A 27,396-nucleotide genomic window follows, 5' to 3' on the forward strand; every position below is an offset into this window, starting at 1 on the left:
ATAAAACAACATATGAATAAATAGTCACATTTATTTTTAGGTGAAAAATAAAACATCTGTTTTGTAGGTAGTTACATATACAATTATTATATTAATAATATTCGTTCAAAGAAGCTAACACGTTCTAAAGATAACATTACCGTATCATTAAGGAATGCAAATTATGCATATTAAACTTACACTTTTACTTCATGTTATTCATTTATTTTCAATAATTTTATAACATTGATTTTAATACTGCGTCTATTATAGTTCATCATCAATGGAAATACTAAAAACAAGTTGACAAGAAAGGAAGTCAAAATATTAATACCTTATATTACGTAATATGACCCTACCGAATTAATGAAAAAGAGAGGTTTTCACCTAAAAAAAGGTAATCAGATAAGAATTTCACGACACGAAATATATTGATAAGTGAAAATTTAAAGCTCTAATATTTGAAAACTTTTAATATTTACTTAAGTATTATTTAATTTGCTACTAAAGCTGATTGGTAAAACTAACACGAATAGCGAAATAAGCCTTTACTTTATTCAGAATCTTGTATTAGATACTTTGTATAATCATCCCAGAGCAGAATCTCACATACATTATGATACAATAATAATTAAATTAAGCTTCTAATATCGACGTCTAATTTTCTTGCTGATCGTAAATATTCTTGGATCCAAAAAATCGAATTGGAGAAAACGAGGAAGTTGTTTACACCATCTCACTATCAATGAATTCTTCCGGTTTTTAGGTTATTTTCGGCCTTAAGATTTGAGCGGAAAATTTTCAGTACACCCGCCCTGGTTTCCCTCTTCAACTTCTATAATTTTAAAAACTAATGAGATACTATCAACTATCGTGACTAGGTTTCACCCGTGACAATAGGACATACCTAAACATTTATTTACATAGGAATAGGAAGTGCCTTCAAACTGCAATAAATATCACTACGGTCTACAAAATATACTCTTAATGATATTTGTATTATACCGGTCAAAATTGTCGAAAATTTTGCAAATTCAACGTTTTTATTGCCCCGATTTTTGTGACGACCTTCTTTGGAAGCTTCTCTTTTTTGAAAACTGCGGTTTAGAATACCACGAAGGCGGACTAACAACGCTGTCTTCAAAACTTTTCAAACTTGCACTTCTTTGCGAACCCTCGCGTTCGGAGACTCGCGACGATATCGTTTCTAGATTATAACTAGTGTTTCTATTTAAACCAGTTCGAAAAGGAATGTCTTTCATTTCAAGTATTTCAACATCTGTATCGCTCAAGTCTTTGCTTGGTCTGTGCATCCTACTGGAATCTGTGTAATATCCGGTTGTTCTCAACGTACCGCTCATACGCTTAGATTTATCCCTATATATTATTTTCTGTAACTCTTTACGGAATTTAGGATGCGTTATGATGTAAATAAAAGGGTTTATACAAGCTGCAGTCTTGCAAAATAGCGCCGGTATCATCGAAGCCGTAGGGGTTATTAGGTTCTTTTTACCGAATATCCCCAAAAGTGCAACAATAGCGTAAGGTGTCCACGATATGAAAAATAAAGCTATAACAACTATTACTAAAAACGCTAATTTAATTTCCGCTTTTCGTTTCGTTTGTTCTTTTACGTGTCTCGAGGACAATCTTTGTTCTTGATTTTTGGAAGGCATATTCCTTTTGCAAACGACCACTTGTAAGATACTTGTGTAGCAGAAGAAAATCGTGCAAAATGGCACAAGCCAAGCCGCGCAGAAAAATGCGAAGATGAAATACCGCGGTCGTAAGTCTTCTGTGAGGTAGTCGAAGCTGCAACTTGTTAGGTAACCCTCTGGCACATAATGTCCGTAGCCAAAATCGAAAGCCGGTACAGCGGAAAATACAGCGGCGTAGGTCCATGCTCCAACTGCTAGGAGGCGAGCCCTAACAGCAGTAAGGGCTGTGAGGGGTTCAAGAGGTCGAACAACTGCCCAGTATCGGTCCAGTGCTATCGCTGTCAGAGTCGCAATCGATGTTGTTCCAGTTAATCCACCCAAGAAACCATATATGACACAACCTGTAATATTAACAAATTATAATAAGATACATAGAACAGATTATAAATTTTATCTATCCTATTTATTTTCACATGAATTATTTATAATAAACTGCGTATTTAAAAAAAGATAAAAAAACTGTTATTATATTTTAGTCAATACTTACCAGTTTTTCCTAATGCCGGGCCGAGGTTAAACGAGTTGAAAATAAATATAGGAGTTTTAGCGAGCATTATGAAGTCGCTGAGAGCCAGGTTCGCTACGAGTATGTTCCCCGGCGTCCGAAGCGTGCGACATCTGAAATATAAATAACAACCCTCTTTTAATGTTTTCTTTTACCCATGATCAAAGATATGTTGACGTACGTGTACCGGGTTTTAATATTTCCGATAAATAGCTTTGTTATTTTGCTTTTATTGTTGGCCACTATCAAACAACTGTCAAAAGGTTTTTTTCATGTATAACAGAATGCTTTATTGGTATTCGAGCAATGTTTTTTAAGCGAATAATTTTTTAGAAATGTCCTTCAGTTGATGGAAAATATTAATTTTTTGTACAAAATCAATGTTATACTTGCCTTTTGTAAAATAAGCTTACAAGCTCTGTGGATTTAATTAACAAGGATTATAAATTTACGATGAAAGGATCCCTACCATATTTAAACGATTACCTAATCTGAAGAAAGTATCAATGAGGGCTGCGGATAAGCTTAGCTTTTAATTTTGTTAGCGAACTTTGATTTAAGAATAGACATTTCCGATTCGTTACTTATACTATAGATACGGCGAAATATTTTTATTTTTTCTAATTTTGATAGACTACTGTTATTACCAGTGATAAATAAAAATAATAAACACAATTTGCCTTTGAATACGAATCTCGTTTTAGTGGAAGTAATCATTTCTTTAACGAATTCTCGACAAGTGAAGTAGCAAACAGAGAGAATTTAAAATGCGATAAGAACGTGAAGTAAATATCTTACAAAGAACCAATTCAACGTGAGACTGAAACACTACAAGTGCGCAGTCCTTTGAAGTAGGTACGAACATTTTCACATAAGAAATTGTACAATTTCTTGATATTTATACATTCATTAATGTTATTTTCAGTACTAGGATACTGTTAAGTAATAAACAATAGACCGTATAATAAGTGTGACATGTACACCGATGAAATAAGTCTGCTTTTTCGACACTTAATTAAAGTTTCTGATACTATCGTGTACCGGGGCGTCTGATGGTAAGTTATCAACGACGTAAATGAACTAGAACTAGAGAAATTGCTGTAGCATTTTTTTCAATGAAACGTAAAACATCGTAAGTTCTTCTGTTAAAGAAACATATTCATGTTGGTTTGATATTAATTGCTTTGCGACTGTGCAAGGTGATTGGAACGGTCGGAGAATTTGAATTCCAAAAGACAAAGATACTAAAAATACTAAAGAAGAAGTAAACTCAGGTAGAAAAATAATTATTTGCATGTCTAGTTAAAGTAAATTTGTGAAGTATTTTTAAAAGAGACCCTCATTAGACTTGTATTCCATTAGATACGAAACGAGGGTTGTAACGGAGGTAGCGACTGACTAGTGAAACTTACACAAAAGACATTTAGACGATAATGAGACAACCTTAACGTTCGAAACAACTTTTCGTCGACTTATTTCGTTTACGTCAGAGGCAGTAATTTTAACTGTGGATATTTATATTATAAATATAATTTAAGTAAATGAAAAAAATGAAGGTTTTCATATGCAAATTCTATGTAAATTTTATCTTGTTTCATGGTATTTATTACGATTTTTTTGAGTTAATTTGCAATGTGCGTTCTTTGTTAACTGCGGGATTGGATGGGACATGGTAAATGCATTGTAAAATATTTTTGTTATTACAAACAGAACGAAAGCGCATCGCAACTAGAAACCAACAATGACATACATATTACGCCTGAATTAAAAAATATATAATGCAGTTCAATGTAAGAATTAAAAGACACTAACACTGATTTTTTTTAATGATTGGTAATTTTTAGCTTAAAGTTATTGCACGATTTAATTTATGTGCCTTTTAAACTGTTAGCAATTAAAGGCATATCCGAACTTTATCTTATTGCATAGAAAAAGACTTTTAGTGTGTGTAAAGGAATAACATTTTACTAGCAATTTATGATTTTTTTATAGTAAGTGTCTCTGCCAAAGCAAAAAGAACGCGAGGCATTACAGTATGTTTTTGGACAATTGTGTACAGTAGTACGCTGATTATCCGAACGATGATTGACCGCATCGCCAATTATCCGAATCGGTCCTGAGCGTAATATAAAATATAAAAACCAAGTAATTTTTTATTTTGTTATGTTGTAAGAAGTCGGAACCCGCTGGAGTCCATATATATCAACTGTTATGGTTGAAATCTATTGTAGAACTGTGCTTTATTGAGTTTGTTAAACTTTACAATGTGTGACAGTTCGTTTTTTTATTACCAATCTATGTCCGATCACCCAAATTTTCGATTATTCGAATCGAGCACATCATCATCATCATCATCAGCCTATATTAGTCCACTGCTTGACATAGGCCTTTCCGATGGCACGCCACTGAGCACGATCCTCGGCCACTCTCATCCAGCTCTTAATTAATTTGGATAATCGGCTCTTACAGTATACCAATTTTAATACGTGACTAAAAATAAGACACAGCGCTATAAATTTACGCATTAACCTAAACTTGGCGTAGCTTACACCTCGCGGAAAGAAAGTTATTACACGGCAATAAATTGTATCATGAACGCTCGTAGGGAATACTCGAGCTTTTGTGCATATTAACTTAAGTAATTATATATCTAAGACAAGCTAATTGGATTATCAAGATTAAATCTATACAGACCCCGAGTAATTTAGTTCAACCCCTAAACTTAGTTTTTATATCAACGTCTTTGATATTGTGCTGGAAATACAGGTATGACGATAATTATTTTAATGTTTATAACCTCAATTGTACATGTATAATCTGCACAGTTAAATTACTCTGTTTATTGACAAATGATAAGCAAAAAACTTATTTACTATTCATTTGCATCATAAAACAGTTATTTATTTTTTTATTGCTTGATAATAGAACTCGAAGTCTCAATTAATTAAGTAATTATTTTTGCACCCTATAGCCGTTAGTTTTTCTTCCATAATGTTATAAAATTAGTAATATACATTCCTTACAATTCCATCTTATTCTGTCAGTTAACGGAAAAGTAAACGATAGTTTTTCATTAGTGTTTTGTTTTTCATTTTTTTTTGAACTGAAAACAAATGACACCGCTTGTCACGTTATAAATTTAGAAAATAACCGCAAATAATACGATTTTATTATAGTCATTAGTAATTATATTAGTATTTGTTACATTTTAAAATTATTTAATACTTTTAAGGTTTATTAATACTATAAAATAAAATTGGAACCGTTAACTAACTGTAACATTGACCCTGATCTCAAACAAGTAGCCACTTAATAAGTTTCGGCACGGAGACGACCTTCATTCATTCATCTGTACGCAGGGTCCAAAAATTATTATTAAAACATTTCCATTTTTACCTATCAAAAGATACATATCCGAAGCTTTTGATAGGTAAAAATGGAAATTTATTTATTCAGTTATTTATTATGCTTCGGTATTAATCACAATAATGCCACTTATGGAGTACTGAAAGTACAAAAATTTTAACTACTCACGTCACGTTTTGAAGTTAATTTTTTTTTCTATTTATTAGCAAGTATCAATAGTTGATATTGAGTTTTTTTTTAGCTAGACCAAGGTAGCTAGTTAGAAAACAAAAGTTTTTTATTGCTTCTCATTCATCTTACGCGTTTAATGATATGTGAAACAGTCAATATTTCACTTTTATTGTTGTAGTTGGCTCCTGTTAGGAGACGTGGATATCAACTAAAGTGTCAACAACACTACTGTATGAATTATGTAGCCAATTTATTTATTTAATATTAAGTTGTCTATGTTTTTACCTTGAAATATATACCTGGACCAATGAAAATTTATCATAGAAATAAAATATAATAACTAACTCATTTTTTCGGTTCGCTTGTTAAAAGAAGTACCAGGCACAAATAATTCTCTTTGTATTTATTGTCTCCTTAAATTATTAGTAACTATCTAATCTAAAAAGCTAATAAAATTAGAGTGTTTGCTTTACCAAGAACAAAAACCATTTTTTTTTTTCTGTCTATGAGCCGCGTTTCTTTTCGGAGTTTACGCGAAACGATTAGACCGATTTTCAGTAATCACTAGTAAATGTGATTAATTTCTTTTTACCTCTACTTTCATTGTTAATAATTAATTTAATAATAATAAACTTTATTTATTATGATAGTCAATTATTAATATATTCCAATTAATCACACTTACCCTAAAAGGTACATAAATATCTAGTCATCACATCTAGTTAGATCTACCTATTTCCCAAAAACTTTGTCAATCACTTACGTTTATGACTCGCTCAGGGAAAATAAGGTCTAATTCTTGTTTATTTAATCAAACTTCATAGCTTAATCACTAATATGATCTAAATATAAAGTAATCATTAGTTTCGTAAAATTAGTAATGATATGAACGAAATATACCTAATAATTTGTGGAATAAAAATATAATCAAAAAATAATATTTTTTTCTTATTATACTCGTACGGATGAAATAATTTGTAAAGGAATACAAGATTTTCGACAGAAAGGGTGGCCAAACCTACCTATCATCATCATCATCATCAGCCAACTATACGTCCCTACCGAGGGGCTCGGAGCCTACCCTACCTAACTTTAAATTAATTTTGCTGATAAGGTCGACAGAATGCGGGTATTTTTATATTTAGGGGATACAATGTGGATATGATATGAATTGCGAATGAATTGAAAGAAAACTCCGTGTATATTTCTATTTTACTGTAGAAATTTCATACAGTGCCAAATAAATGTCTATCTTACTATTTACTAATGTTCTAAATGCGAATGTTTAGATGGATGGATGGATGTTTGAAGGTATCCCAGACATGGCTCAACGGATTTTGATGAAATTTGGCACACAGATAGAACAAGTCTGGCAGAACACATAGACTACTAATTATGTTTTTATTCAGTTATTTTTTTAATTTCGCGCAGACGGAGTCGCCTGTGACAGCTAGTAATAAAATAAATATGAGAATCACTACTTTTTAACGTCGTTTCTGTTGGTTCAGGATATTTTTATTACAATTATATTAATGCAAAAAAGGTTTCAATGTGGTATTTTCTTCTAATTAACAAATAACAATTATCGTTAAACACGTGCCGGTAAGAGCAAAAAAAAGTTATAATTTTTATCTTACCATCTTCAAGGTTTTATTATTTATGCATAAAACAATCGTTTTATTGCAAAAAGAATAAAAATTAACACGAACGTTTCGTTCTAAAATACAGTTAACGAATGAAGGCCAACAATATTGTTTACACTTATTGTATTAAGCCTTTCCCTCAAGTATTCTTTGTCTTTTTCTTCACAATTGCAAGTTATTAAAATTCTTTTCGAGCGTTAATTTTATTTGAATAGTCCTAAAAGATGGTACATTTAGATTCACAATCAAAAATAAAAATAGATATGTGAAGTAATTAAAAAACATGAATACTAATTAAATGTTTATTTACAGATTGACTGCAGAAAATTAATTGAACGTAGTTATACCAATTCATATACATACTGTGGTACAGTTTGCATATTAATTTCCACCAACATTTGTATATCCGTTCACTGCATGCTAACGCAAATATTTGCTCTCGAATTTCCCGATATTCGCAAAAAAAAAATTATAAACACTGACGTATTCAATGGTCTATCAATAGTTTTTATTCTCACTAAAGTAAATGTAATATCACAGTTGCAGCTTAAATTGAGTTAAATAGAACAACGTATAAATTAGTTATCCATCGCTCGTTAAATCCGTCCCATTTCAAAGCCATCGTAACGACTGTACTGAAATATTTGTGTATGACTTTGCAGCGGTAATTAACATCTTTATAGTCTTCGATAAGCAATTTTGTTAATCGTAGTGGTCGACAGATGTGGACCTGAATGATCACTGACTATGTTGCAGACGGCAAATAACGATGTATAGAAATAATATGCACATAATTAAATGTAAACAATACTTTACAGCTTGGCCAAAAATAGTAATAGTAAATAAGATGTCGAAGCATTAGTAATAGTAAATCAATAAAATGCCATCAGAGCTGTTTTAAAAATATATTATTCTAGCTGTCGCGGAGTAGAAAAACCTAATAAGTAGCTTATGTTTTCTTCCAGACTATGTTCTATATATCTATACCAAATTTGAATGAGATCCGATAAGCCGTTCTGAAGATACCTTTGAATAAATATCCATCTATCTATCCATCTTAACTTTTGCATTTATAATATTATTAAGATAGTAAGGAAAGTCAGATGTATATCTATGTCTGTATTTATACAAACTCCATGTTTGATTACATTTTAAACTAATAGTTACTTGTTCCTTTAGAATAACGTCTTATGTTTAACATATGTTAAGCTCATTTTAATAAAAACCTTTTTTGTTATTGTAAAAACGAAAATGTTTCAAATTCAATATAAAACTTTTTTACAAACTATTTAACTATGCTATAAAAATATCTTGGCTACTAAATTCTAAATTTGTACCCTTTATTAATTCAAAAATAATTATGCATTAACATAAAAAGATGAACGAAAAATGTTGCTCAAGGCTTCATTAATGGTTGTTTATTTTTAAATCACTTCTAAAAGCAAATGAGGCTGTACTTAATAAATTAAGGTAATGATCCCTTTATAATAAACACAAAGCTTAGTGTATATAAAAATCGTAATAAATCAAAATAATGAAAATATTACTTTGAGAAGTCATTAAAATGCAATAACCATCAAATAAATAAAATTTACCGGAATTTATGAAGGTTAAGTGGATTTAAAAAAGTTGTGGCGAATATATTATACGTATTTGCACTGAAGCAGAATCATCATTTACGATATTTTTAAGAGTTTTCATTTTAAATTATTCAAACTTTCGTGAGATATTATACTAAACTGATATATAAACACGGCTAAACACTCACGTATATTCGTCCGCTGGCGGCACCGACTAGTTTCGAGCGCATCGGGGGCCATTCATCAGGATGAGTTGTACTGGTATTATTTTGCGGACGCGGCCCGTCGCTCACTGTCGTAATACCAGTACCACTCATCCTGATGAAGGGCCCCGATGCGCTCGAAACTAGTCGGTGCCGCCACCGGACGAATATACGTGAGTGTTTAGCCGTGTTTTTATATCAGTTTAATTTTCATTTTCTTAATACAGTTATACTAAAAGATAAAAACAGACAGCCCAGCTTACTTAAAATAATAATACCGAATCGACCGAATTATTATATTTTCGGAGACATTGATTCAGATTTAGACTGGTTTATTGAAAATTGTAATAACTAGAGACATATGTACATAGCAAACAGATCAAGCTTAATAAAAACATTTAATAAACGGGAATTCACAATAATTACTTATGTTTTTTTAATCAAGACAGTTAAGTAATTAACTTAAATATGTCGCAATGTTTTCGGTAGGGTTAAAAATTTTATCAATACAAATTCAACATAACATCGGACTATTCATGAATGATTAAAATTTAAAATGCTTTTATTATTGTCGGTTTCCACTGTCGAACGATCCTTTACCTTCTCTTTAACAATTTGAGTTGATAAAATCTTTTAATAGCAGTGGAATTTCACGGTTATATCAACACTATTTCGGTACAAGCATAAATGCATTTGTTTTGATATTTCCTCCAGTCATTGTACGCACACATTATGATATTTTATAATAAGTAAAATTAGTAAGTAGGTACTTGTATTGGAATAAATGTCCTTGAGATATTTTTATTTGCGTAAACACATTCAATTTACCGGCCCACTGTCACCCAGGAAATAATATTGACATTTGTGTTGCAATATAAAGACCATGGTTCATTATGTTAAGACCGTTTAATTTTTATATTCTTAACAAGTCTTTAACAGACCAATATTATAATATAAACTACCGTAGTAATCATTTTGTGTATAACATTATAGCCGTGAGTTTGCGAGACCAAAATCACCGTTTAAAACATATTGTCATCTCTGTTTTTTCAAAGATAATGAGAGGGATGACTATATGTTTTATACAGAGATTTTAGTCTCAAAAACCAAAGATATACATATATACATATACATTGCATAGTCTGTGTAGATTATATTTATAAATTAAACTGACCTGCAATACATATAAAGGACCATAATGTTTCCAAAACAACCAGTAACTAATATTGCGATGTAAATACTGGCCAGGGTGTAATGAATAACAGGTGGAGGTGGAGAAAATCTCAGCCAATGTGAGTTTATCATCAGCAGATAATCATCACTGAACCATCCGTATTCCTCCCATAATTGTACAGGCCACTTCTCCTTAAACCTCGCGATAAGTGCTAAACTTATTGCATCTGTATCTATTGTAGATATGTTTGAAGAATTAGCATATGTTACAGTCTCATACAAACTTCTTTTTCTTATTTTGCTAAAGTTTTCTTCCACAAATAATCTCTTAATTCTTCTTCTCTTCTTCCATTGTTTCAATTTATTCGAGCAACGCCACAAGAAATCACTTTGGCACTTAAATGGACTTAAAATCACTGATTCATTGTATTCACGTAAATCAAACATTGTATTATTATGTTCGTAAATGTACTTCAAATCTTTGCTGTCTTTTAACTGACTTATATTACTTATGTTACCACATCGCACGATAATTGGTATAATTATTATGACGAGTCTGAATACAAGTGACATTTTTGCCGCGAACACTATTTAACGTGAGAGAGAGGAAAGCTTGAGCACAACCGTTCGCGGCGCTTTCCAAAACAAAATGTTATAAAGATTGGCTCAGACTCACTTCGCTGTCTGGATGTTGCGAATAATATGATTTTCATACGTACTACGTTGTCTAGGATTATAAATATACAGATTTCACATTTTACAACGTTTTAAAAATGTCGCAGATCGCGTAAATCAGACATTTCATTCTTTCTTTGTGAAATGTTGGCTATTCATTTTATTGTACGAGCTGCTGATTGCTTTTGATAGTGACTGACTGCCAGAATAATCTATGTAATAGTATTAATAAATTTAGCTTTTCATTCGTTTAAATAATAATAATTCGATTCCCGAACAATTTAGTATAATAATATGAACATTAAGCATCGGAATAAAAGTAATTTTACAGATTTATCGCATTTTTTCAACGTCTGTTCAAGTCCTGTCGTAAGTATTTATCGTGGTGTACGTCCATATGTCAACGTTGTTGGTAAAGTACCTACCATTTCATTACCTTTAATTCTTATCCGTTCTGTTTACAAACACAAATAACTCTTGCTATTGTGTGAAAACAAGATTCAAGTAAGTATAATGCATCGTTAGTATAGATTTCTTTGGCCACCGTGGGATCGATTGTCAGTACGAGGGCAAATATTTTTTTTACTGTGTCGTGTGTACTTTTATAACAAATAAAAAAAATTCTCTGGATAGACGATGGATTATTTATATTGTTTATGTACCAGTTATTTCAAATAAGTTGGAGTTAAAAATAATTGCAGATAAGGCATTGATAAGTAATAATTGAATGTATTTAAAAGACAAGTAGGATACTACTTAAGATGAACAAACCAAGCAACAGATTAGCGCGTGGACATTTACATTTTAATGTTGAGTTAGAACATACAATTACGTAGGTATGTTAATTGTGTACAATTTATAGAATACTATAAAAGTAAGTCATCATTTTAATACGGGTGCCGTGTCGTTTATAAAAGGCTAAACTTCCGTAAAAACCTTGTAACATGTCTCGTTTCTTTTCCTTGTTATTTCAATAATTGTGTTTCATTTTAGTATACTTATACTTTGTCAAGTATTACCGCTTACTTTATTATAAAAATATCTTTCTCGTCGAAAGCAGATTTTGTACAAGCGGTTATAATTTTTGTGGAAAATTATAATATGATAAATTGACATTAAATCAGACTAATCTTAAAGAGTAGGAAGTTATTGGAATTATATAGAGAGAAAACTCATTTTTTATGCTTTTGATATAAGTAGTTCGCGTAGTACTTCTTATAATTGCCTCTCAATTGTTACTATTTTTTTTCTTAATTTAATTAAATATTATGTCTTAGTATATTAAGTAACTAAACCATTTTAAAAGCTGTTTTGTTATAAATATCGCAAGAAACTTCCATTTTCGGAACGTACTAATGAAATAATTGATGTCGAATGTCTGCGTATTTGATGTTTTGAACATCTGTGAAACTTTCACTGATTATATTGGGTGCATTTAAAATTATTAGGGCACAGAGGGACGAGTTTGGTGCACATGCACTGAACCATATATAATTGTTATTCCAACTACAAGGCTCAGAGTGTTAAGTGGTTATTAAACGAGATCCTAAATGTAGATTTAGTATATGACATAGGAATAAACCATTATATTTTTAATTATGTTGGTAATTTTGTAACGTATTGCCCTATAGCCATAAAGTTTTTACTAAACATTGTATATCTCGTAAAGAAAGTAGTAAATAAGTTTTGCCTTTAATTGCTTCACACAGCATGGGTTTATCTTAACCATAAGCTAAAGAAAATTTCTTCCTGTAAGCGAAAAACTTTTACTTGTTTTATTTCGGAATAAAACCATGGTTAAGGTATATGATGTGAGAAGAATTAGGATCATAGGCAGTATATAATGTTTTTATACAGTGCTGAGTTTGTTTCAAATTGTTTTTCAGGTGTTGAATGTTAGAGGAGAACTTTTAACAAAAAATATATATATATATATATGCATTTTTGTGCACCTTTTAACGTTGATTTGACGATCATAGAAATTTAAACACGTATACTTACTTGAAGTACATCAAGAGCACTATAATATTGCCCCAGCCGCCGACTGCGCAGAACAAGATGTACATGCTCGCCAAAGTCCTCTGCCATGTAGCCCCCGGCGGTGCGAACTGCAGCCAATGCTCGTTTATTACATCCAAATAATCATCCGTAAAATAACCATACTCACGCCATATCGAAAGCGGCCACGTAGCTTTGAACTTGGCAATCAACTGAGAATGTCTGTCTGTTTCATTGAAATTTGAAATGTTTTTCATTCCATCTAAATTCGTTATTTTATTTGTAATTTCTTTAGTATTGTTCACGTCCAAATCGTCTCTTCTTATACGATCCAACGAGATGAAATCCACATAAAACGATAATGTTATTTCTGGTCGAGAATATGGTAGCATATTTGTTATTTCAGCACTGCATAAATTATTTAAAATAACTGTTGATATTCCGAGCAAGAGAACAACATTCATGTTTACGGATTGTATTATTTCTATTAGCGTGTGGTTCCTCCGAGTTGCTGGAACGCTTTGCTGAAGGTAAATGCGATATAGAGGTATAGTAAGAAGATATTGAATTTTTAGCTAACGTCCCCGGGGACCGCTTTTGATCCATACATAAATTGGATTAAATTGGCTCGCTTTATGCTATACCTCATTAATTCATAATATACTTTATTATGTTGATTGGAAGGTCATTTGTGTACCCATGAAGTTTATTAAACAATATCTTATTAGAGTTATAGTATTATGCTTGTTATTTTCCTTTTTCTGATCTTTCTAATATTATAAATGCGAATGTTTTCTCGATGAAATTTGGCATAGAAGAACATAGTCTGGAAGAACACATAGACTAATCATGATTCTGTAAATAATATACAAGGTTAATTTTGCTTGTTTCAGTAGAATGTACAACGCGACTACAATAACATGAGACTGGCTCGGTATGCGACGTCATCCATTACCGCGAGCGCAAGGATAACACAATGTAAGTTACATTTGATTTTTATTTCAAAACGCAACGGAAACTTTTTAATAAAGATAAACGAGACATCATTGAAATCTTAGCTTATATTATAGTGCCAAAATACCATGATCGTTTCCAATGCCGAAACACCAGCAAAAACATTGTTATCTAAATTTTCTCAAGGAGTATAAGGTTGAAAATATAAGGAGTCAGTAGAAACCCACAGTAAACAAATGTTTTGTTTAAATCATTCAAACATAACACGTAACATATGCAGACTACACTCCGTTATTATGAAAACAAAAATATGCAGACAGTGATAGAAATTTATACAGTGAAATAGCAAAGTTCGTGTTTTAATTTTAAGAAAATATTGTTGTTAAATAATGAATATGCTACCCACTTGTTTGTCTACCACAAATAATATTGGAAGTTTCACGTATAAATACGAATACGAATTAAAAACTCAGTATTTTTTTTTTGTTGAGTTATTATATAAAAATTAAAACAAATCTGTTCAACGGGAACTATACATCGCTTGGATAAAGGTAGCTTACATCTTACAGACTGCAATGTATCTTTTGTCAAATTTTATTTAGGTCCCATCTGTCGTTTAAGAGTTACGTTGGAACAAACATCCATATAGACATGTTTTTTACTTCTTTCGCATTTATCTTACTAATATTATGAATATAATTTTGTAAGAAGATATCTTTAGAACTCTTACATAGATCCCGCTTCAAATACATCTAAAACATAGTCTGGAAGATCAGATCACATAGGCCACTTGTAATTTTTTTTAATTCCGCGCGGACGGAGTCGCGGGCGATAGCTAGTGCTGTATAAGAAAGATATGTTTTTCACATGAAAACACACATATGTATATTTTTTATACGAAAGGGTCTTCTGTCACTTATCCCGTGTTCATTCCTAGACGCCGTGTGCTATTGACATTTCTCGGAAATCATGATACCGATATTCCGCGCCTATAAATAATAGGTAAAGAATATTATTTAAAACGATATTTTGAAAAGTTAAAATCGTCGAAATTAAATTATATTTATTTCAATTATTATTCAGTTCTTTCGATGCTTAAAATAAAGCGATGATTCACATTATTATGAGGCCATATCAAATTCCCAGGTTGATTCATGAGCTCTTAATTGGTAATCATTAAGTCTTATTGACGTTATTTCGACAATCTGTCAGCATCTTGATAATCTTATAATCTTTCCGTGAGTTATTGGACTTTCGTCAAGTTCAATTTGGTAAATATAAAATTAAATTTGATACAGTTGTTTGTTTCACATACCAAACTGTGATACAAAAAATAGTGCAACTGCCAATAAGAATTCCAATACCGAATATGTATCATATTGTTATCTCTATTTGTTTCAAAGAGAATAAGCGAGATGGCAATTTATTTTTGTACATGTGTTTCATAAAGTACAAAGCTCAGAGTATATTGTAACCTTAAAAGGTTTTAAGACTGTCATAATATGTCTATATGTGGACCGGCTTTACAAGTAAAATATGTTATTATTAGTACTGTAAAACAAATAAAAATAAATCAAACTAAAACATGCAAAAGATATAATTAGTAACGTTAAAACTATAACTTTTATTAATAAGCTACTTTATACAATTGAAATATAAAGAAACATAAAACTCCACAAAATATTATATAATTTATCTTTTAAATTTTACTTTAAAAAGGGATACTTTGTCTGTAAAAATGTAACGCGGTTTTCTTTTACAGTTGCTCCGTTTGATGAATGTTAAGCAATAAGAGCACTTAAAGGAATTTGTTTCATTTCACTCTGCAGAATATAGCATTGGAGTTTTTATTTACTTTTGTCTTTTCACATCTGGTCCATTTCTTACTTATCCGTATTTTTTTTCGATTAAAAAAGTTTATCAAAGAATTAAGGTTACTTCAAGGCAAGCTACATCATTTAACTACAACTTAAATCATTAAAACATTGTCAAATTCCATGGCAGGTTAAAAAATATTCGGAATACAACACAATTGTACAGTCAACTGCATAAACATAAAAACTTAAAAAATTGTAAAGGTCTTTGGTTTCAAAAATACGTATGCATTTATTCATTTTCTTACTTACGTTGTCTTGTGTAATAACATGCGTTAGTAACTTTTATTAATTACTATCTGTCGCCCGCGACTCCGTCCTCGTGGATATATAAAAAAAAACTTAATTAGTGTAGCCCACCCATCCATCCATCCACATCACATCCATCTAAACATTCGCATTTAATTATAAATTAAATTTATTTAACTCACTAATATTAATTAGTGAGTTAAATAAATGAATAAATAGTATCGTATGTCCGTCTCCTGGCTCTCTAAGCTACATCCTCACCAATTTTCAGCCATATCGGTAAACCCGTTTTTGAGTTATAAAAAAGTGTAACTAACACGACTTTCTTTTATGTATATGTAGATACAAAAACTAAATTGATTTTTAATGAGTTTTAAGTATTTTGATATGTTGTCAAAAGTTTTTGGTTCAGTATATTACGTTACAGTAAAGTGTGAGTATAATATTAAGTTTGCGTTTATTAAATAAGTTTTGTTGGTGTTATTGCAAAGATTGTAGTTTTGTACTTCTAAATATTAGCCGTTACTGATACCTACTAGCTTACTGGTACTAAAGTATTTTTTTGTAAGTCAGCGCTTATTACATATTATTGATTGATGTTTAAAATATATAAATATCTGTTCTTCCAAGAGATATAACCATATGTCTTTGTGTACTTGTTTCGGCAGTGGAAATTCACAATGATCACGTTCGGTTGCAATTGTTTAATTAGTTCTATCGCCATCTATTGTTTTACATTTACCACAGCTTGTGTTTCTTGTAAAATCTTTTAATTAGCTTAAAAGATGTCGCTTTTCTGTATGAAGTTGTTTTTTATTTCCACCGCTAGAGTTCAGAATAAACCCGTTTCAATCGAGGCAATTACTGTCTACATTTTAAACAAGGTTTAGATTTTTTTACACACCAATAGATGTCTCTGATAGCTCGAAAGAATTATTTTGTGAAAACTAGAAAAAACTGAAAGAGATTATTAACAGATAATTTTTTGAAAAGCATGAAAAGTCGGTGCGTTAGTTAACACTCGTACTTTTATGCAATTTTTTCAAAGATATATTTTTTTCTGCTTGGTGTTTTGTGTTTCTTTACAAGCTATTTGCACAAAGCATAGACTTGTTACTTTGTTACAATGCTTTCAAAGCGCATTCAGCACAATCTGTCTCAACCAGTCTTTGTCGTGAGTGCTTCATTAAATCACAAGCTCAGCATTCTCCATTATTCGTGGATTTTCTAGGAGACATGTCATATATTATGTCATGCGCTGTGTTATGTTTGTCGCATTCTTTGGCTGTCACAAATAGAATCGGAATTTTTTGTTGAATCCAATGGCGTTGCACCTACGTAGCAAGCATATTTCCATCCTTTGAAGAAACAAATATTACAATGTTGTGTGTTATGTAACTTTTGTACAGTAATTGTTGTTTTTTAACGATCACAAATCCTCTGTAAAAATGTTACAAATGGATTGCCGGCAAATTGCTTTGTCGTATGTCGGCCGCTTTCCGTTTCATAGCGTCGGTCGGTCGCGCGCCGTCAAATGGCATTCATTCGTCGAATAAAAAGATTCGTTCGCAGATTCAAGTTTGGCAGCTCTCCCGAACGAGCGGGTTGCAAATTGACGCGGCGGCCGTGTTGCCGAACGGTTATTGGTAGTTGGAGTATCGATATATTAATTCTCTACTATTTGCAACCATGATACGAAATCAATCGATTTTATTTTATACCTACAAACTGCATTAACCTCGTTTCCTTTAATTACACAAAAATAAAATGACAGACAAACATTTGAAGATACATTATTCTAGGCCTAGAAATCATTAGTAACATGAGATGATCAAAATTCGGTTTTAAGGTCAAATCAAATTAGATATCAGAAGAATCTTTTTAACAAAGAATTTAGTGACAATCTAAATTGGGAATGATAAGTTCTTTTTTATTAAAAAAAAATACCTTAGATGTGCACCTTAGATAGTGTAGTGTATAAAATACTTAGGATTTTGTTACTAATACGAAACACAGAGTCTATAAAATATAAGGCAGATCACATTTGAGAGCGGCTGTAAAGTCAAATTTTACGGTCACTTCGTTTTAAAGCGAGAGATCAGTGAATTTGATGGGTTTCATTTTATTAAACTATCAGTAAACAAACAGTTCATGGCCCTTTTAGTTGAAGATAACTTGATTTTGATTATGAACATCATTAACCGTTGATTTCTGATACAAAAATCTCTGTTAAAACATATTTTAATCCCTGTCATTAAGCTAACTTAACTCGATTAAAATAAAGATATTTTTATATGACCTAGTATCAGACCTACTTTTACTACCTACCTCATACATTAGAAGCAGAATAGAAAATATTGGAGTTAACTATCTGTAGGGAAATTTCATCACTTAAATTAAGACGTATAATATGAAACCGTTAAAAGTCTTTCCATGTTGTGCTCACAACAATCAGAATAGCAAACAATATGGCGGAAATATTGACAGTCATTATGTGAAAAATATATTTTTTAATATTAATTAAAATCATGGCAAATTCCTAATGCTAACAACACAACAAGTCGTCTAATATTATATACCTATGTCTTTGAATATCTTCAATATTAGAGAAACTGCAGATGCCTTGAATAGCAAGTCGTTTTAGTATGTGAATAAATCAGAACGCATATCATCAGTAATTGTTTACAAACGATTACTAAAAACGATTGTATATCAAATGTACGAGCATATCGTACAATGCAGAGCTTCGCTACTTTCAGGGCGCTTATTATTTTAAATGCAAAGAACAATGAAAGCCTGAACAAAAGCCTTCTTGTCCCTCTTCCCATTACAATACAACGTTAAAGAACAACTTGTGAAATACACGTTCCTTAAGGCACAAACAAAAGTGAATGCCATTGTTTTCTTTAAGTGTTGTAATATTAAGTTGATAATTGTTAGATTAAATTTTCTTTTTAGCGTGAATAGTAGGAAAACAAAACAAACACGACCTTCTTGCATACTTTACGGTGATTTGAATATTGTTACCAAGAATAATAATAAAAAATAAATTACGCTTTAATAACCAGACTCCTTACTACCACATTCTGGTTTTAAAGTTGTCACCTTGTGGACAACTTTCGGTTAAGAATTTCAAAGATATGCGTGAAGTCAACGAACCCAGCAATGGCCGGGCGAGGTTGATTATGCCACCACTAACTTGGGTAGGATTAGAATCCCTCGGTGGGACTAATAAGTCAACATAAGATTATAATTGAACATAAGGTCCTTCGAGCCGGATATTTTTCCAAACCGACGGATGGCGCTCACTTGTGCTGTTCGGTGAACGACGACGGTGAAAAGCCATGCAGCACGGCTCCGTTGAATACATGACGACGACTAGAACACCTTTGTGTAGACTTAATAAGAGAAAGCTTAGAAAGAACCGCTTAAATATACGTTTCTGAGTATAGTAAAGTTAGAGGCGATAAGCAACATGCTCTTGATTGACTTAACTTTAAAAAAAATATATTAATCGCAACTTAAGTATATTCAAAATCGGAAATTATGATTGATAGGAACAATACTCGGAATGTGGGACACACTGATGGAACATCATAAACTTTTTCAATTTATCCAGATGCGGGATTCGCAAAAAAATATGGGAAAAATTTCACGTAAACTGAATCGAGTGAAGCATGCATTTTTAAAAACTAGATCCATATCCACTTAAAGTAATTGGAAAACTTTGATATTTTTATTGTTAACACTATTTTATGTCCCAACAGTAGGCTACCGTTCAATTAAAAACTAACAGCTTAAAATGTACATCGATAATTAATTAATTAATTAAATTGCTACAATCAGCGGCCATGTTATATTGTAACGTAACTCAAATGAATCGGATTTCCAAGTTATTGACCTCAGTAAATTTATGCATTATTTAGATTTCGTTATAAACAAAAAAAAAGTGTTGTAATGTTTTTCCTTTATGTGCGCCTAAACTATTGACCAGATTGCCGTAAAAAAAATTGGTAGAGTTTTCTAAAGACATCTCAGGTTTTCGGCTCCATAAATCAATATAATATTTTATATAAAGTTCTCGAGTCACAATGTTAGTTACCATAGCGAAACGACTTGACCGATATTTATGAAATTTTATATGCATATTCAATAGGTGAGAGAATCGCCTACTATTCATTTTTTAATCCCGTGCGGACGGAGTCGCGGACGACAGCTAGTTTTAATATGAGTTTAGCGTTAGGAACAATTTTTTTCGAATATTAATTTACTTTTTACGGTTCATGCAGTATTCAATAATTGTACATATTGAGCCAGTTAAATTATTATAAAATGTAGAGCTATTGTTTAAATCTAAAGGTCTCACATTTTCTCTGCACAGCGAGTTTTAATCGCGGCTGTTTAACTGTTTTTGAAATAAAAAATTCCGTTCGGTTTAAAATAAAGCGATAATCACCACAGACTTTAAATCGTTTCTGGTTACAGCAAAAAGGCAATTTTTTTTAAGTGAAAATATTATTCTTTGTTTGAAATTAAGATTCGACTTTTAGGTAAGTTAGGTAGTTTTAGTAGTTAGTAAGTTTTAGGACAAGTTCGAAAGTTTAATCAGTTTTAAATATAACTGTGTTCGAATTCTAATAATGTCTTATTACTGTCTAAAAAATAATAAAATTATTAAATGTTTCACCACACTGTCCTTGAAAATATGCTTACAAATAAAAAGTTATGAACTGATGAAATACATTATCGTCATAGAGATGATTGTTCCGATTTATATAATTCCACGGCGATAACCATTGTATTTGATATGTTAAGCTCGTGTTCCAAAAGCTAAATCTGCGCGCACAACAATAAACACAAGGGGATTATGCGCATTATTTACTTGCGGTGCAATATACAGTTCCACACAGATTTAATATGTGAAATGCTTTAATATACAGACACAAATAACTGGGAACTAGAAAACTATAGAGTCTTCATACTCGTATAATAATATAAAACTTCTGGATAATGCTTCCTTATATTATATAGTTAAGTCGTAAGTTTGTACATTTCAAACAAGTCATATTTAATATGTCTCTGGAGATTAGGATTTATTTTAGGATAAATAGAAAATCTATTAGAGTTATAAATGTACAAGCCCATAAAACAAAAGGGAGAGATTTGGGGTAAATACCGGAAGCGGAAAAACCGCATCCCAGCGTGAATTGCGCAACTCACAATTCAAAAATATCCAACAACTAGGTCAGTATAGTGGCTGAAATACAAAGTAAACCACGACACGCTCTCGCCGCTACTGTTTCCAAATTAAAAAAAGAATGTGTCGAGCACCTGATACACGTTGAAATGTCTGCCCCAGTCATAACAGCGCTGTCAGAGCGACACATTTACGTTTCAATGAGATTTTATTTACTGGTGAAAGGCAGCTTTACTGCATATCTCAGCCCTATTAGGCTTAGGAACACAATATACACAATATTATAAGTCAGCTCTTTTCTTCAAGAAAAAGTTAGTTCCGAAACTAACAAATTTCTTAAGACCAGATTATTACGCAGTTTGTTGGAAGAGTTTTTAAATGTAAAGTTGTATAAGCAGTGAAGTGTAGATCGTAAATAATAGACATTTTTTTAAATAGAGATATGTCATGATCAATCATTTTCTCTCATTCAAAGTCTGACGTAACATTGTATGTCAAATCTGCACGTGATGCAAATAGTAATAGATGACAATCAATCAATATATGTAGTGTTTTTATTTTATTGCAGTGTTTGGTGCTGTTATAATTTGTAAAAGTACAAACATAGTAGCGCATAAAATAATTCTAATTACAAGGTAACTACATTAAGATGATTAAAATCTATATATTAAGGGCTCAAATTCTCTCCTTGTGTTTCTTTTAAATAGTCTGTCTTTTTCTTTTTTTTCTAAGATTAACATCGCAATACATTTTCAACTATTCTAACTTGTACGTAAAATTGAAACTTTTGTACTCTATTGTTTTAATGGCTTTATATTAGTCACAGTATTTAACACGCTGATATAACATTTTAATGGCATGCAAATTCAAAACAAAGCGTTATGAAAACATTCGATTTATATAAAACATAGTACATCTAAACTTTGCACCATAAAACACATAGGAACTGTTTACAAAATAATTTGTATTAAATGGTATGATTTTTATGTACCGGATTTTTTTTCCGTATTACGTGCAAAGAGTTATAAAACGTGAACGGAATAATTGATAGACGAATCACTTAAAAGCTTGTACATAAATAAAAGATTTTGTGTGTAAAGCACTTAAAACTGGGCATAATTTACTGATAGTTTGGATTGGAACACAAGAATCGTATTTTTTAAAACATTTATCGATCTATAATAGATAGAGACGTTTTAGGGCATTTGGTAACAGAATAAATTTAACAGCTAAATTCCGCATTTTTTTCCGGGTAATAAAATCGACATAGCAGATTTTGACAGGACTTTAACTAAAAGGTAGCTAATGCATACAGGCATTTACTGGCTATTTTTTTCAGCTCTCTATGCGTCTCAACTGAAGGACTCGGAGTCTACCCTAAGCGTGGTTGACTAGGCTATAGTCAAACAGGCTCGCTCAGTGCGGGTTGGTAGACTTCACACATATCTTTAAGTTTTTTTTCTACTTTCTTTCTTTTTATTTCTTCGCAGATATGTGCAAGTTGCATCATGATGTTTTCCTTCACGATTAGAACCCATGACCTCCAGATTACAAATCAAGTGCTTAACCTCTCAAAAACAGACGATTGACCGCTAGTGTAATAATACAATTGTAACTGCAGTGAAAACCGACAGTTACAGCGCATTATATGCGAGCAAGATATGAATCGCTTGTCATACAGAATCCATTGATCTAAACCGGACATTTGGACAGTCGAGCCGGACACCGGATATCTGTACAGTCATCAATAAAAATAAATCGAATCACGTCCGCAAACAATACTTTAATCTCGATGATATATTAACGGTTTGAGTAAATAATCTTTTTTGAGAAATGAAATGCTTATGTTGTATAATTAATACAATATATTAATTATTATGGTATTCTATCTACTATGTTTCATTGGCCACTTAAAATTTCTGATGTTTGTGACATTTTTTGAGGGGCATTTTTGGATGTCTTTCATTTTATTGTATTCAAATTTTTAGATACGAATTTTGATTCTTAACCTTAAATCACGTTCTTTTTTAATTTTACGACGCTACGAAAATAAGTAAGTTAATATTTCTTCAATTCCTTGCAATGTAATGTTTCTATTATAAACAAAATGGTTTACGTTTTTTTAATTTCTATTCATAAATAGCTTTCTGCCTTTCTTCTCCAAAAAGCGGTGCAAAGTTTTCACTTCACGTATTAATATTACGATTTAACTGTATAACGTCGAGTAAAAGCATATTTATGCAATGAAATGTATATAATAGGAGGTAAATATCATATTAGAGCAATATGATATAACTGAAGAAAAAAAGATGGAAAGTGAAAAACAAACATTGAAAATGAAAAATCCGTTGTTGCATGAAGATATCCGTTGAAACCATATCCCGGATTGATATTTCCACGTCGGCTAAAGCAATAAAAGCGAAACAATAAATGTTACTTTTTAAATTGTGTTTACTCTTATAAAATATCAAAAAACAAATCTCAAAATTACTCATACAAAGAATCATTTCTGAAAACATTTAGAATGTATTATGTTCCACGTACATTGTAAATGTTATTAAAAGTTGTTTCAATATTCAAGCGCAGATTCAGTATTAATTTATCATAATAAATTATGAAACAATAAAGCAATTTGAACTTAAAAAATGTGTATACATGTTTAAAACGGTGCGTGGTTTTCTGTTCGCGTAGCAAACAATTACCGCGTGATGTTTACAGCGGTCGCTTGTTATTAGCGCGTTCAGTGTGTACAACTTCGTAATTGTAAACCCTTTTTGTTTTTTAATTTACAATATTGAATGTTAAACAAAGGAAAATGATATTTAGAACATTTAAAACATAGGGACTGTCCCTTTTACGTACGTTGTTATTTTGGTATATAAATTGGTTCGAAATATTCTAGTTTGTATTAAAGATATTTCTTTTATAAATGTAAGTAGTTTTATTTGCCAGTTGAACAAAATAACCAAAATAAAGTGGGTTTTTTATTATTCTTCTTCTTCTAATGCCTCTCCATTACTGGAGGTTGGCCGTCAGCTCAGCGAACCCTTTCCTGTCCTGTTTTTGTTATGCGGCCAGTAATATCCATAAATATTAATAAAGCTATAATAAAAGTTCACAAGATAATTTGTCAGTCCTAAAAGTAGCTTTTTAATTTTTGGTGAGCTTTAACTATATTTCGTCCAGTATGATATTGATTAAAATATAATTTGAATTGTACAGGTCACAGTCTGTGAATTTGTCTTCTATGTTACATTCGCCGAGTAAGTTAAATATTTGCGCCACACGAAGCCGGGACACGTTTTCCGGATTAAGCGATATTATTATATAAATTGTTCATTTTAATAGGAGGGTGAGGCGGAAAAGATAATTACATAAGGATGAGTTTGTATTTGTAACATAATTTCACTCTAATTATCATCTAATTATTTCAGAGTTCGTTATTTTGCTTTCGAAATTAAAAGATGTAACTGAAGGATTATAGTCTCCACTGACGTCACAATTATATTACAACAATTGCCGTCCCTCTCTTTCTGATTGAAAAAACAGAAATAACAATATTCTTTTACAGGCATTTGAAATTCAGAGTTACTGTGTTAAACAGTGCATAGTTCATTTACTTTATGCATTGTACCTTTTTTTTTTAATTAAAAGCCTTTGAACAATTGTAACAATGCCGTTTTAAAAGAAAAATTTAAAGTAATAGGAGCTTTGAATGCGTTTTAGACAGGAATAAATTCTTCATGTAAAAGCTCTTTTGTTTTTTAAGAGTTCTTTTTGTATTCTTAGTTGACCACGAAATAAAAGCTATGTACTGCCAAAACACCTGTATATAACATGTTGTAGTCTTTTTATTAACATTAAATACAATTATGTTATGTGCTTCTTGTAACAAAAAACGTAATTTGTCTTATATGACGTCTTGCTTACTTTTATGTTGAACCCACGTTTGACTGGCATCTTCAGTAAATTAATGCTCGATAAATTTTACAACCTACCCTCATGACATAAAAGGAACAAGAACGTGAAATTGACAGAGCTTTTATGACCCTAGGACACATTGCATTTTAAAAATGTTAACAAATTTATCTCGTCTTGTTCTTGAACTATTCGTGGAGGTCTAGGGTGGGGAAAGGTGGAAAAAATTCGAATAATTGCCGGGAAAAATTATGTTATTTTTAATTACGCGCGGACGGAGTCGCGGGTGACAGCTACTATTTCATAAATGAGGTTTAATTTTTTGAAACAGTTGGTCCTTATTTATAAAGTTCTTGAAGGTGACTGTACTTATTCCTAAAGAAAAAGTTAGAAATCTATAGGAAGAAGTACATACATTCACCTTCAAGGACTTTGAAACTAAGGACCAACAAAACAGTATCTAAATATGAATATTAAATAGAAGAGTAAAAGAAAACACAAAATTAAATAAATGCAAGTAAGATGTTATGAAATTTAAGAATGTTAAATATGACTGAAGGATTTCCAGCAATTTTGAAGATTAATCAAAAGTTTCTCACTCGGACATAAACTTGAAATATTAAAGACAATCTTTACACTTTTATTACTAAGATAAACTTTAAACACTAATTTTCGCTAACTAGTTCCTTTAATAATTCAGTTATTTCTGGTCTTATAATAGCGATTGTGTTTATCTCAGTAGTTTTTAGGAAAATATCGAAAAACATGTTACGAAACTTCTATATATGTCTAAAAAATTTGTTGTCTTTGTATTTAGTAACATTTGATAAATTATGGAAATAAAAAAAATGTGTGAACATATTATACGAGTAAAATAAGCGCAAATGTTTTTCGAAATAAGCGAACTTGGTTCTAAACAGTTTTACTAGATTATTTTACAAATTATTCCCTTGTTCCTCGTAACCAAGACCGCTGACTACTTATTTATTTATACAGTTTTGTTATAATTGAGTCGTAAACATCAACAGACGAGCTTCGTAATGCCTCTTCAAATATGTAACGATATCTGAAGAGCCATTATTTCGTATTTAAGTGAAACTAAACGATTTATTCAAAAGTCAAAGTGGGTATGACAGTGCAAGATACATTTTTACGTCCACGTATTGTAGCATTAAAATAGTCTTTATATTACGAGAATATTGTTTTTTTAATGTAGTAATGTTATCCTACTACTACTTGCTGAGTTTCCACTGTCGTAAAGACTGTATAAAAACATTATTGCTATCTCTCTGAGTCTAAAGTTAAAAGAATATTTAACGGTCAAAGGTCTAGCACATATAACAAAGGGAAAACCCCCAGAGACATGTATAAAACACGTGTAAACAAGTTGTCGACGAAAAGCCATATATCGAACGCTGTGTGACACTCTCTAAGGTATACGAGTATGCCATATTTCTAGCAAAACATCAATATCTTTGTTGGAAATATCAACGTTACTCTTTTTACGTACACGTGTAAATGTTGGATGAGACTATTTTATTATTTTTCAATTTAATAAGATTTTAATCCCCATTGAAATATTATTTACAGTTACATTTTTGTAATTGGTCATAAGTAAATTAAAAAAACGTAAATATGTCTCCGAAATTTGTACAAAATAAAACAAAAATAAATAACAGTCACAACTCAAAAACAGACAAAAGGAAATATATAACTCAGCAAATATAGCGAAGGAAAATAAATTAATTAATGTTTTTGTAGCGAGAAAGAAGGTCGTCAATCTTCAGGAAACTCTGATTCATCGCTCGACGGGAAGTATCGCAGTCTGGATTGAAAACCTCTTAAGACGATGATAATGACATTTTGTAGGTAATTCGATCTCTAGCCTTTTTCAAACTGTCTAGAAGATTATTGTTTGCTTTTGTATTAGCAATTTTCGTCTGCGGCTGTGATTCCAAAAGATTATAATTAGTTTCTTATATATATCTACATATATAATAATCAATTTTAGTATATTTGTTTAAAAAAATATTAAGATAAGTGAATTATCATCGTTATATTAGTCTCATCTATGTTACGAAGTTTTAAAATTTTCTAGAACATTATGCCTCCTCTCAGTTGTTGTATGATTCAATATTATTGTTAAGTATATGGTTGAAGTCTTTGAATAGATAATTATAGATTCGCATCTCA

General features: G+C 31.2%; 1 protein-coding gene across 3 annotated transcripts; it reads right to left on the bottom strand.

Annotated features, from left to right (window-relative positions):
• Positions 1 to 238: 238 nt before the first annotated feature.
• LOC106116057 (opsin, ultraviolet-sensitive) lies at positions 239 to 13,198 on the bottom strand. 3 transcript variants are annotated; one of them, XM_013309792.1, is made up of 3 exons: positions 10,340 to 11,018; positions 2,185 to 2,315; positions 239 to 2,038 (listed from the first exon to the last, which is right to left on the bottom strand). In XM_013309792.1, the coding sequence occupies exons 1-3, from the start codon at positions 10,909 to 10,911 to the stop codon at positions 1,023 to 1,025; spliced, it is 1,719 nt and encodes a 572-aa protein (XP_013165246.1). In that variant the 5' UTR covers positions 10,912 to 11,018; the 3' UTR covers positions 239 to 1,022. The 3 variants fall into 3 exon arrangements, with proteins under 3 accessions (XP_013165246.1, XP_013165248.1, XP_013165247.1); XM_013309794.1 differs by lacking the exon at positions 10,340 to 11,018 and adding an exon at positions 13,015 to 13,198 and having other exon boundaries at positions 240 to 2,038; XM_013309793.1 differs by having other exon boundaries at positions 240 to 2,038; positions 10,619 to 11,018.
• Positions 13,199 to 27,396: the final 14,198 nt, after the last annotated feature.

This window comes from Papilio xuthus, unplaced genomic scaffold, assembly GCF_000836235.2.
Source record: "Papilio xuthus unplaced genomic scaffold, Pxut_1.1 DF827777.1, whole genome shotgun sequence".
In the NCBI taxonomy this organism is placed as follows: domain Eukaryota; kingdom Metazoa; phylum Arthropoda; class Insecta; order Lepidoptera; family Papilionidae; genus Papilio; species Papilio xuthus.

Coding starts and splice junctions, on each gene's coding strand:
- LOC106116057 (XM_013309792.1), bottom strand. CDS start 10,911: ATGTCACTTGTATTCAGACTCGTCATAATAATTATACCAATTATCGTG. Junction 2,316..10,339: donor GTCCTTTATATGTATTGCAG/GTCAGTTTAATT, acceptor TTTATATTTCAG/ATGTCGCACGCTTCGGACGC. Junction 2,039..2,184: donor CCCGGCATTAGGAAAAACTG/GTAAGTATTGAC, acceptor TTAATATTACAG/GTTGTGTCATATATGGTTTC.